The sequence below is a fragment of the Garra rufa genome, chromosome 1, assembly GCF_049309525.1.
Source record: "Garra rufa chromosome 1, GarRuf1.0, whole genome shotgun sequence".
NCBI lineage: Eukaryota > Metazoa > Chordata > Actinopteri > Cypriniformes > Cyprinidae > Garra > Garra rufa.
In genome coordinates, this window is record NC_133361.1 from 28,613,854 (window position 1) to 28,627,412 (window position 13,559).

A 13,559-nucleotide genomic window follows, 5' to 3' on the forward strand; every position below is an offset into this window, starting at 1 on the left:
TTCAGAATATTAGTTCATCAGTAAGGACCAAATCTTCAATTACCTAAAAAACAAAAAAAAAAAACATTCACAAATTATTTAAATTATTTAATTTTAACACAAATCTTACTCCACATTTCTCCATTATATGTACAATAATGTACAAAACACGTTTTGGGAATGTTACGCGACAGCGTGATACAGCTCATTACGTGTTCGTAAAGCAACCGCTGATTCATGAGGAAATGTATTTGTTCCATTTAAGTCCAGTAAAAATTATTTGGTGTGGTGCTTTCACAATATCATTGATTTCAATTTAGAACTGCTAGGAACATACAAGCCCGAAATTATTCATACCCCTGGCAAATTCTGACTTAAAATTACTTTTTTCAAAGAGCAAGGTTTTTTTTATTAAAAATGACACAGACATCTCCCAGAAGATAATAAGACGATAACCAAGAGGCATCATTGTGGAAAAAATTATTACTCATCTTTTATTTACATTTGGACAAAAAGTGACATGTCCAAATTTATTCATATCCTTCTCAATAATCAATAGAAAAGCTTTTATTGGCTATTCCAGCAATTAAACACTTCCTATAATTGCTGAGCAGCTTTCTGCATGTCTCCACTGGTATTTTTGCCCATTCATCTTTAGTGATGAGCTCCAACTCTTTCAGGTTGGAGGGTCTCCTTGCCATCACCCTCCACAGATTCTCAGTTGGATTTAAGTCAAGACCCACTGCAAAACGTTAATCTTTTTGTCTGCTATTGTGGCAAAAATCCAACGACTCTCATTGCATAAGAGACAAATTCCCTCTTAGGGTCTTTTCAAAGGCTTATTTCATGCAAGAAAGGTCAGACAGTCATACAGAAACACAGGTTGCTGCAGAGTGTGACAAAGAAGGGAGGGTTTCCTCCACTTTTATATCTCTTCCCTAGTCTTCAAGGTTACATCTCCTAAAAGCCAGTCATTTTTCACACATAGTAAGGAAACAGAGAAACACATTCTACAATATCATATTCCCAAGACTCAAATCAAGGTTTTGGGGCCCTGATACCTTTACCTCGTGACATCTTCAGGGCAGGTTTTGATAAAGCAGAAACTTACACAATGTTTCATAAGCACATATGATAAGTAAAATGAATTTTTCTTCCACATCTGCTAACCGTTTCTTCACCACTTTTGCTGTGTGTTTTGGGTCGTTGTCATGCTGAAATGTCCACTGGTGCCCAAGGTCAAGTTTCTCTGCAGACTGCCTGATGTTGTTGTTGAGAATTCTGATGTATTGCTCCTTTTTCATGGTGCTGTTTACTGTGGTTAGGTTCCCTGGTCCACCGGCTGAAAAACACCCCCAAAACATTAGGTTCCCACCAGCATGTTTGACACTGGGGATGCTGTTCTTAGGGTTGAAGGCTTCTCCTTTTTTACGCCAAATGAAGGCTACATCATTGTGGCCAAACAATTAAATTTTGTTTCATCTGACCATGAAACAGAAGACCAGAAGTCTTCTTCTTTGTCCAGATGAGCATTTGCAAAGGCCAGGTGGGCTTTTGTGTGAGTTTTCTTGAGAAGTGGTGTCCTCCTTGGTCTGCGTCCGTGGAACCCAGTGGGGTGCAGTGTCTGTTGGATTGTCTGCCTTGAGATGTTGCCACCAGCAGAGCCCAGATTCATCAGGATGGCCTTGGTGGTGATCCCTGGATTCTTCTTTACCTCTCTCACTATCCTCCTGGCCAGCACAGGTGTCACTTTTGGCTTCTGACCACGTCCTCTGAGATTTTTCACAGCGTGGAACGTCTTGTATTTTTTAATAATACTTTGCATTGCAGCCACTGGAACTTGAAAATGTTTAGATACGGTCTTATAGCCCTTTTCTGACTTGTGAGCAGCCACAATGCGCAGCCACAGGTCCTCACTGAGCTCCTTTGTCTTAGCCATGACTGTCCACAAACCAACAGCAGAGAGCTTCTGTTTTTCACCTGTTGAGTTGAATAAAACAACTGAGTCCCAATGAATCAGGGTAATTAGGATGCTTTAGAACAGCTTGGACTATTTGGAATGGTATAGAACTTTGGATTTTCCCATAGAATGTGACAGTTTGCAAAGGGTATGAATCATTTTGGACATGCCACTTTTTGTTCAAATGTAAATAAAAGCTGAGAAATATTTTTTTTCCACAATGATGCCTCTTGAATTTGCCAGGGGTATGAATAATTTTGGGCTTGACTTTATATGCACCTTTCGAACTGGACTAATGCCGGAATAACCTGTGATGTCCACTTCGCACATAGTTCCAACAAGCCTATGTTGGTTTGTTCAAGCAGCATGGGTGTCAATGTTTTTATTGTTCATAAACTGGAAAATATCGTTCTGAAAGTAATTGTAATCATTTTGTATATATTATTATTCTATATCGTTATCGTAAAATCCATATCTACACTGGACGCAAACGGACAAAAATATTATACAACCCATTATAATTGGTTATACTAACTGTCTGTCACACACCTGGACTTTCATGTTGGTTTCTCCCATTTTCCCCCGCAGTTCTGAGTGTTTTTGGTTTCTCCCTCATCGTCTGCACCTGTGTTTGTAATCAGTCTGTGTATTTAAGGTGTGTGTTTTCCCCTGTACTCTTGTCGGTCTTTGATGTTATATGGATGTCTTACCCTGCTGTTCCTGTGTCTGCTTGTATTCCGTTGGATTTATTAAATATTCGTCTTTTACTACGTCGTTGTTCGTGTGTTCCTGCCTACATCGTGACACTGTCTACACTGGATGCTGCACGGCATGTAATGTCAAAATGTTATAGAAGGCCATTAGGGCCAAAATATGCAGTACTAACAGTGTGTCTTAACTACATGCAACACAACAGGATTCCAGGACACGTGACAGAATCACTCAAATATCACTGCCATTCAGAAGTGTACTGCACTCTCGACGAAATAAACAAGTTTATAATATAATTAAAAAATATTAAAGGTGAATGCATTGATAGAATATTTTAAATTGTTCTTTGATATCTACATAGAAGGTATATGGCTTAGGCAAAAATTCTCCAGAAACAGTTTTACAAGTCCACTTACAACCCTAGGATTTCTTCCTAGAATGAAATGGTCTGTTATTTGGAAGGTTCATGAATTATAATGATGAGCTCTGCTCTGATTGGCTGTTTCACAGAGCGGCTCATTTAGCAGCACAGCAGGACGAAAACACATGGAGTAAAAATAAATATATAATTACAAAGCTAATTGAAAACTGCTGTTCTGAATGCAGGATAACTTTTTACTTTCACTTGGATTGGCGATGCTCTGTGTAATGTTATACTACAGCGGCAGTACTTGACAAGCATATTTGGCAAGTTTATTTGCTGTCAGCCGTGATCAGGATCTCTCCAACTCATTCGCCATCATCCACGCAATCATCTCTCCTTACTATGTTCATGTGGTAAGTGAAATTTTATGTACTGCAATGTAACAGGCTACCGCTAACAAGAAGCTAACCGTGTCCCTGTAGCGGCTCGCCTTATTTTATTAGAAAGCCTTATTTGTTTTCCGTGCCTTCCTGAGTACAAACACCAACTATCTCTGCACTTAACATCCCCTGCACAACCTGGAACATAACATTTATTTCCCTGATCTGCTATTTTCACTATTGTCCTCGATTTGTTTTTTCACAATAGCCTACCTGCAGAACTTCTGATGATTTGGCTATCTATTTTTCAGTGGTCTTTTGCAAACACTAGATTTATATAAGAAGAAGGATACGATGGTGTTTGAGACTCATGGTATGTCATGTCCATGTACACAACTGTTATTACCTAACAATTCCAAGGTAAATACAGTTTTCCATTCTATAACACATTTAAACCTTTTTAACATTCATAAAACTACATACTGAGTGACCATCTTTGTTATGGAATACGCTTTTTGGTTTTGCATTGAGTTTGCAGTTTAATGTTTGCTTTAATGTATTTTTGTAGTTGTTTTCAGTATGGCTATAAATTTCACACAATATGATATTCAAACTCTCATCAGACACTTTTAACATTGAATAAAGCACATAATAAGCACCTGAGATTATCTTGTTCCAGCCGCGAAATTCCAAAAATACAAATAGTTTCTAAAATAGAAATTTTGTGTGTCGCCGTCACAGGTGATTAGGACAAAAACTCTATTAACCTGGAAAAGATACAATTTATTGCGTGTCGCGGCGTCACGTCACATGCAGATAGGACTAGGGCTGCACGATAAATCTAAATGTAATCGCAATAACAATTATGATTAGAATACTATGAAATATGTTGTGGGCCTTATTCTGTGTAAGAAGCCACATCATGTCACAGGATTTATTTTAAACATTCGACTAACATTATGAAGTGAGTTTGGAGTGAAAACATGTTATTAAATGTGGTATTGTCACATGCTTTCAGATGTAGCACCATTTACTACACAGAGCCGTAGTTCACTGAGAAGCTCCGCAAACAAGCTGTCATGATCACAGAATGATTTCATTATTGCGAGATTAAATCTCCTGTGATAATTAACCCGATACAACGTAGCCTGAACTACGGTGAACTACGGCTCTGTGTAGTACACAGGGGCGGAGTGGGACACTAAAATCCATCGGGAAAATTCTGCACCGCCAATGATTCTAATAAGCTCAGGCCGGTCGCGTACGCCTCGCGCCCGCTCAATTTGTGATTCGTTGTGTAAATCCTTCGGCTGGCCGACCGGGAAAAGTCCCGGTCGTCCAGATTGCCACTCCGCCCCTGGTAGTACATGCTGCTACATCTGAAAGCAGGTGCTGGAGACTCACTACTGATTACACAACCGACTTTACCGACAAAACACGCATGACAAACACCTTCGATTAATCGTGCAGCTCTAGTGAATAGTTGTTTTGTGAATTATCTTAAATTTAGAATGATTTTTAGAACTCTATAGTTATCATTCTTGGTGTGAACAAGCCTTAAAGGGAACCCTGGGTATTAAGACTTGTATGGCTTTATATAAAGCAAATTTATAATAAATTTACTACAATTTGTAGTAGAAACCCTATAAAAGATTGACTTTATTTTAAAGTAGAATGGTTGAACTCTGTGAGCTACTGCCACTATCTGCCGATATTTTTACCATAACAAAATTTAGAATACACAACTTGGAAAATAAAATACAGATACGATGCCACATTGGTTGGACTTTTGGTTGTAATTTTCAGCCAAAGGGCAACAAGAAAAGTGATGCAAGTCTTTACTGCTTTCCTAGCAATAAGAAGAGGAGAAAATAATTTGAAGGTGCCTGCAGACAAATAAAACTTTCTAAAGACCCTCGTCTGTGTTCTCTCCACTTCAGCCCTGATGCCTTTGAGGCTTTTAGTAGACCACAGCTACTGAAAGAGCTTACAAACAATGTAAACATGCTGACGCTTGTCATGGCACCTTTTACTCGATATATGGGCGTGTCTAGACTCTTTGTGGGAAAAAAAAAAAAATCAAAGGTACAGCATTTGGTTTAAGCCACCTGTAAGCTCTTTCACAGTAGTTGTGGTCGTCCCATCAGCATTTTGTTTTCCCGAGTTGTGCGTTGCGAGATGTGCGAGTAAAAATAATATAGATCAGTGCTAGAAGCTCACCAAGTGCAACCGTTCTATGTAATCAAAATAATGGGGCCCCCATAGTCCAAAATATGTATACAACAATGTGGATTTTTTTAAATAACGTAAATCTTTGATGGGTTTTCTACTACATATCTTAAACGTTCTCACAATTACTAAATTGCTTTTTTTTCCTTTTACTCAAAATCGATTAGAACTGAAGGAAAATAGTTTTAAAATCCATAAAAGATTGGGAAAAGTAGGATTTGAAGAGAATACTTCATAGGGTTTTGAAGGTTTTGTGACCAAGTCACATTAAAAATATGGAGTGTTACAATATTTTACTGAAATATACAAAATAACGCATAAGAGACAAAGTACAACCCAGTCCATTAGAGTGACAGATAATCATTATTAGTAGCACAACCTCTGACTTCAGAACTTAGTCAGGTTAAATGCCATGTTGGATGAAAACGAGGACTGTATAAAGTATTTTCCACAACTCACAACTTTTAAAACTGTTTTAGAGTTTTGTCAACTGGAAGTTTCTTTGGTATGGTATTAAACAACAGTATAATCCTTTAAACACACAGTAATTCAGTCTCTCACAGCCTCGTTTTCAATCCTGAAAAAATATGGCACTGCCCTGACTAAATTCTATAGGCCTAAAAAAAAAGATAGTACGCCAACTGAAATGCAGCTGTCCTGCAGTCTTAATGTAGATCAATGTCCTGAATGATCACACAGCTAATGTGCAATGAGTCTATTTATGCCACAAATAGAGTTCAGTGTAACAGCTCACATAAACATGTGAGCAAGTTAGGTCCAACCAGTCAAGTCTTCTTACATTTTGTAGATGCTTCCACTTTCTATTGTCTATTATTCATTGTTTAGTTCGGTGTAGCAATAGAAACTCCCATGAGCTGCTACTTTCCAGTAGTGTGGGTATCACCTTGCACTGATGTAAAAGCCACCCACTGTTTGACATAATTGGAATGGGAACGTCCCACGCCACCCAGCGATGACGTCTCCATCTGCTCGTTCCCATCGAACGCCGAAGGACTTGAACAGTCCGACTCCAGAAATCCACTGTCTATTGTGTCCAAATCCAATCCCATTTGTGGATAACCATCATCCGACTGATCATTAGAGCTGTAGGAGTCCAGCGAGACCTGCTCGATGTTCTCCAGGTCATGCTCCTGTAGATGCCAGTCATCAAAGTCTGAACCCTGTAAACTCCTTCTGCCGGCAGGTACAAGAGGCTGCCTGTCATTGATCTCAGCCGCTCTCTGATTGGCATCTTTGCCATTGAGGAAGTCCTCTATGCTCCGTCTGTGACTGTCACCGGACCAGTCGGCCATGACGCCCTCCTGACCGGACACTGTAACGGTGTCCATCGATATGTGACCACCAGAGTGTGCGATGCCCTGACTGTTGCTTCCGAGGAAGTAGAGTTTAGATGAGTTTTGACCCGCCGGATCAAAGTCCCGCTCGCCGCTCCTGCTGTTAGCAGGCTCCTCGGGGCCATCATTCTGCTGCTTCTCACAAAGCACCTGCAAAGTGGTGCTCTTCTCAAGAAGATCAAAGCTGTTGAAGGTCAAGACTGGTCCGACCCATCTCTGAAATAAAACACAGGGAGATCTTTTCATTTTGTCATTTGAATAAAAATACTTTATGCTCCTCCTCAAACATAAATTTTAATTCTTAAAAACATAGTCTGAAAAGGTCCTTAAAGAAGTCTTTTATGCTCACCATGGCTGCACTCATTTAATCAAATACAGTAAAAACTCTAATAATGTGAAATATTACTAGAATTTACAATAACAGTTTTCTACTTGAATATATTATAAATTGTAATTTATTTAAGATAAATTTTTCAGTCTTCAGTGTCACATGATCCTTCAGAAATCATTCTAAAATGTGACCCTGGACCACAAAACCAGTCATAAGGGTCTTTTTTTTTTTTTTTTTTTTTTTTATTGAGACTTGTACATAATCTAAAAGCTGAATAAATAAGCTTTCCATTTTGTTTAGGGCTTGTTCGAATATAATTTTCCTTAGAAGTTGTCCAATGAAGTTTATCAAATAACCAAAATTAAGTTGTGATATATTTATGGTAAGACATTTACTAAATATCTTCATGGAAAAAGATCTTACTTAATATCCTAGTGATTTTTGGCATAAAAGAAAAATCAATAATTTTGACCCATACAGTGTATTTTTGGCTATTGCTACAAATATACCTGTGTTACTTAAGACTGGTTTTATCATCCAGGGTTGACAGTTTTCTGCTTTAGAAATCATCATTATTATTGATATTGAAGAGTTGTGCTGCTTAATATTTTTGTGGCAAACTGTGATCAACTCAGGAGTCTTTGGTGAATAAAAAGCTCAAAACAGCATTTAATTGACATAGAAATCTATTAGAAATCTACAATGCAGCCTTGATGAATAAAAGCATTAAAAAGGAGAAACTTCATAAATTTAAACTACACATCTTCAGCTGTGTGAAAATCAGCAAATGAACTTGTTAAAACACTGATTAAAATCAAACCACTTCTTCGCAAACGCCTACTCGCAGATAACAACGCAAATGACATCCGTAATCATCGTAACCATCGTTTCCTGACTTTTAGAGATGTGTTAATTAAAAGAAAAGAAAAAAATATCATTCATTAAATGCTTTTCATCCTCATGAATGGTTAGCAAACGCTCCTCAATGAACGACGTCGCAATGAATCACAAAGCAACATTTTCAGGCAGAATTGTATGAACGCTAATAACACGGTTACACACAAGAAATAACATTTAACGTTCAATTATTTCATTAATTCGTCTCTATTTTAGATTAAGAGGCGCTGGAAAATTACAGAGAGTGTCACGGAACGATTTACACCAAACACGGAGCAGACCAAAACACTTATCCCACGACACCTCTACTGTTTTATTACAGTATGGAAAATGACACTCTTAAGTATATCCTTTTTTAATTATTTAAAACAAAACGAGGTTATGATGATGAACGTGTTTAACTTTCCATTTGATGACGCACAACTCTCACTGTTGTTAATACAGCGTGCTACTGCCCCCTACAGGAATATCTGTTCATTTACAGGTTAAAAAATAAAATCATACAACTGCCGTATTTCCTCAGTAACAAAGCCGCGACACAAAACGCTTAGGGTTTAGAGATACCCGGTTACTATTAATACTAAAACACTAACGTTCTCTGAGAAATAAAAATAGCCTAACTAAAGAAGTAGCTCTCAAACAAAACTCTTATTTTTGTTTGTGACAAGCCTGAAATAAAAGGTAGTATTCAGCTCACATTAGTCTACCCAGCGGAATATTCACTAAATTCCCCTTTAGTTGAAAACAACTATTTATAACTACCCACCTTATCAGAGTTTGGGTTTGAACTCATAGTACTTTCCATTAGAGGGGAAAACTGCTACTTTCAGTTTTCACATTCAACACAATCTCAGCCAAATGTTAAGTGAGCCCTCCTGTTCCTTTGAAGCCCCTACAGACTGACTCATTTGAAAAATGTCACATTCCCCGCTTGCAAGTGAGGTTAAGCATGTCGCACTTCTGAAAGTCCCCTCACAAGACATGTTAGCGTTCTCACACACACACACACACAGAGACTTCTGCTTGAAGAAAACATACCTTAAAGTCCCCTTGATATGTATGGTAGAGTGGTGTGAAGTACTCTTGAGGGCTTGGGATGTGCTGCCACAAGGACAGCTTTTTGACGCTACCTCTATAGATGCGAAAAACACATTATTGTAGGACACATCTAGTCAAGTCAGCTTTATTTGTATTGCATTAAACAAGCAAACCAGCTTCACAAAGCATTAAAACATCAGAACACATGAGCTGAAAGAGAAATGGAAACAGCAACTGTCATGAGGAAAAAAAAGAGCTTATGCACTTGCAAAGCTTGTAGGTCTGACTTCCTTCAGTTTTTGACCTAAATGAAAATAGACTGTCTGCAAAAACATATCTGCTGCTGTTGTGGTTTTCGTGAACGTAGGAGGTGCGAAAGGACTATTCATATACGGTAAGTGCTGTCATATCGATTACTGGAAAACTCGTTTAGAGGAGGCGCTATCGAAATTTAAGATCACACTTGTCTATAGTCTTGACTTGACTTATTAAGCCCGCCTCTTTGTGGGATATCAAGCTGGCTTCTCAGTACACTATCTTTTAGATTTTGAGGAATGAGTGAACCGATCTAGATAGTTTGAAAGGTTAATACAGGCATATGACTTACAGATAATAAAGGGACTCATGTGACTCATAAATCAAGTAGGTAGTCATAATGAGAGAGGTTCGAGCTGGCTTCACTTCTCTATATTCCACAAAGTGACTTCTGTGCAGTTTATACAATTCCCTAAATGTGCTTCATGGCCTTTATAAGGAGCCAAACTTCTCAATTTCAATTTTGTCTTTGTCAAGTAAACAGTTTGGACTGAGAATGCCATTTATTTCAGACTGCGGCAAATAAAACAGACAAGATTGATACTTACAATTTCCCACTGTACACAAGCAGCACCACCATCACAACAGGAAGTGCCAACAGTAGGAAATAGTACTGTTCTGATTCTGGAGAGTCTGTTGTCCATTCAACGCTGTTGCTCCATTCACTCCACATGGATGCAATACTCGAAGGATGCACTGCAACCTGAACGTCTGCCACATACTGCCTACCCGGCAGGAGGTTTTCGCTAAGGATAACCATTGATTGTTGGTTCTGCTTCAGGGTGTGCATTTGTCCCGGCTGTGGAATAATCAGCATTACATGGTGTTTAGAAAAAAAAAAAAAAAAAAAAGTACAAAATGTGTGCAATTTGCCTTTATTTTATACATGCAAAAACTGAGTTTTACCTTATCCGGGTCACTTTTACTTCGTAATCGTACTCTGTAGTATAATTTTTTATAGAGGTCGTGCTCTGTATAAGCCAAATCCCAAGTGAGGTTGAAATTGCCATTGGTTTTTGTAATGTTTAGGTTAAAAGGTTCCTTTAGCTTAACTATGAAACAAACAGAAAGCCAATGTTAGTGCACTGTACACAAGTAGGCTCCTTAAATGCAACTGTTGAATTACAGTGGTGTCCAAAAAGCCTGAAATCACTGGAATTTAAAAATCTTAATTTGACACGTGTCTGAACACGTGACTGTATACAGATGGTCAAATGTTCTTCTTCCATTAAAGGAGAAGTTCACTTTCAGAATGAAAATTTGCAGATAATGTACTCACCCCCTTGTCATCCAAGATGTTCATGTCTTTCTTTCTTTAGTCGTAAAGAAATGGTGTTTTTTGAGGAAAACATTTCAGGATTTCTCTCCATATAATGGACTTTTATGGTGCCCCCAAGTATGAACGTCCAAAATGCAGTTTAAATGCAGCTTCAAAGGGCTCTAAATGATCCCAGCCGAGAAAGAAGGGTCTTATCTAGCGAAACGATCGGTTATTTTCTAAAAACATTTACAATTTATATACTTTGTAAATTTCTACACAGAGTACACACAGAGCAAGACAAGACAAGCATTTGAGGTTAAAAAGTACTATAGGCCCTTCTTTCCTCGGCTGTGATGGTTTAAAGCCCTTTCAAGCTGCATTTTGGAAGTTCAAACTCAAGTTCGAGAAAATCCTGAAATGTTTTCCTCCAAAAACACAATTTCTTTACAGCTGAAGAAAGAAAGACATGAACATCTTAGATGACAAGGGAATGAGTACATTATCTGTTAAAAAAAAAAAAAATAATTCTGAAAGTGAACTACTCCTTTAAATCTCAAGATGCTCTTCAGATCAAATCATACTGGAAAACTTTATGTATACCTCAATCTTGTTATTAAATTACAAAATCAAAGCATTTTTATGCATTAGCGTTCTCAGACATTTGGACCTCACAGCATCCATAGTATTTCTCAAAACAGAAGTGAGCTATTTTCTGGGAACATTAAAGACTTTCGATTCATTTGCCACTGTAAGAATAACAAAGTTCAGTGTTTTTACAGTAACAACGATATATTTGACCCTGGACCTCAAAACAGTTATAAGGGTCAATTTTTTAAATCTGAGTTTGTTAGGATCGAAATATATTTGAGCGAGATACAAACATTTAAGAATCTAGAATCTGAGGGTGCAAAAAAATCGAAATACTTAGAAAATAGCCTTTAAAGTTGTCCAATTGAAGTTCTTAGCAATGCATATTTCCAATAAAAATTACTTTTTGATATATTCACAGTAGGAAACTTACAAAATATCTTCATGGAACATGATCTTTACTTGATATCCTAATGATTTTTGGCATAAAAAAAAATTGGCGCTTGCTACAAATATTGCATCATAAAGCAGCATAGCATTGTTTTTGTTCTTCTGAATTGACCTGGATCGAATGCTACCGTAAGTCTTCAATGTCCACCCACGCTCTTATGTCTGACATTAATTGATCAAGTAGATATCAGGACGTACTAGATTTGTACAAAACTATTTTTTCAGAGTGACTCTTTGGTGGGGTCTCCATATTGCCTTGTTTGGTTATTTGTGTTACTATGATAGAGCAGTTGGTATCAAAGGACATAATAAGGTCCAGATCCTTTGGCTCCATTGTGCACCATGTTTGTGGTGATTTGATAGTGCAGCTCCCATTCACAGAATCATATTCATCCCTGGAAAACATGAAACACAATGAGAAGGCTAGACAATGTTTCAGTAAAACGAGTCACTTCAGGACTTCAGTAAGAACATGATTCAGTGCTAGATCTGTACCTGCAATCAGCCACAACGTGACATGAAGCTGCTCCTGCCAAGTCAGAATTCGAGCAGTTCAGCATTGAGATGAAGTCTGTGGTGCAGGTCACGCTGCACACGTTGTCATCTGCAAACAGTGATGTGAGAGGAAATGTGGTCAAGCGAGCTACAGAAACGGTAGCGTTTCTTCTCAAAGCAACACCTGAATAGGTCAAAGGATACCAGTGAAATTGCATCAACTGCTGTGAATATATCCTTTTTAGGGTGGTGTTTTAGCATCTCCAAGACATCTGTTAAAGATCACTTGATCTGAAAAGCATCTGTTGAGTACAAACACCTGACAAATGTCTGTAAGATGTCAGTTTTACTTACATCTATTTGATGTCTAATAGGAAAGCTGTTGCAGATGAGCAAACACTCTAAAAATACGTCTTCCAGATTTAATGCAGACATCAAATAGACATCTCTGGGATATATGTGTGCTATCAGGGCTACGTCTACACTTGTTTTACAAAATGTTTCATGGAATTGAAATATTGCAATAAATGTACACTTACTGCACTCAATAAGTCCACAAATTGCAAGCAAGGCTATGGCTTGCCATATAGCCATCATGGAGGAAGAGGGAAAGAATCTGCGGTCAGCCCCGCTCAAAAGCATTGTAAAGAGCCCACATGCAAACTGCAATGACAGTTAATATGTTAATATGGTTATGTATTAATGTGTAACAAACTGTTGTATTTCAAATGAGAAATATTAGATTTTACTTATTAGAAAAAAAAACTACTACACATACACACCAATATACATTTTTTACAAGAATGTATTGTAGATTTTTCCTCTTAACCATCATACCGTACATAGTTTAGTCTACTAAGTTCAAAAAGATGAGTGAAAGTGCCTATTAAAGAAGTAGAGAAGTTCCAAAACTTACCTTGATAGTATTCCCATTGAACTAGCTCAGCAAAATATCTAAATTGGATAGAAATATAAAATTCTGCTCTTCTCAATCAAACACCAGTTGTACATTGCGTAAGGCTTGACATTTACAATGCCAATCGACTGATCAACATGCACAGTCAGACTGCTTGTGACGAAAATATGACACGAAGGATGTGGTTGTGGTTAAAACAAGAGCCTATTTGCAGAAGCGCCGCCCCTTGAGAGGACAATTAAGGGTATTTCCTGTTATGTAGGTGTTGTCCTCAAGGGCCTGGTAAAAGT

At 37.9% G+C, this 13,559-nt stretch overlaps 1 protein-coding gene across 1 annotated transcript; it reads right to left on the reverse strand.

Annotated features, from left to right (window-relative positions):
* Positions 1–5,732: 5,732 nt before the first annotated feature.
* On the reverse strand, positions 5,733–13,407 carry il21r.1 (interleukin 21 receptor, tandem duplicate 1). Its single transcript, XM_073838605.1, has 8 exons — positions 13,270–13,407; positions 12,893–13,016; positions 12,354–12,462; positions 12,057–12,253; positions 10,466–10,611; positions 10,108–10,358; positions 9,245–9,338; positions 5,733–7,194 (listed from the first exon to the last, which is right to left on the reverse strand). Exons 2-8 carry the CDS (start codon positions 12,993–12,995, stop codon positions 6,502–6,504), a joined length of 1,593 nt encoding a protein of 530 aa, XP_073694706.1. The 5' UTR covers positions 12,996–13,016; positions 13,270–13,407; the 3' UTR covers positions 5,733–6,501.
* Between the last annotated feature and the right edge of the window lie 152 nt (positions 13,408–13,559).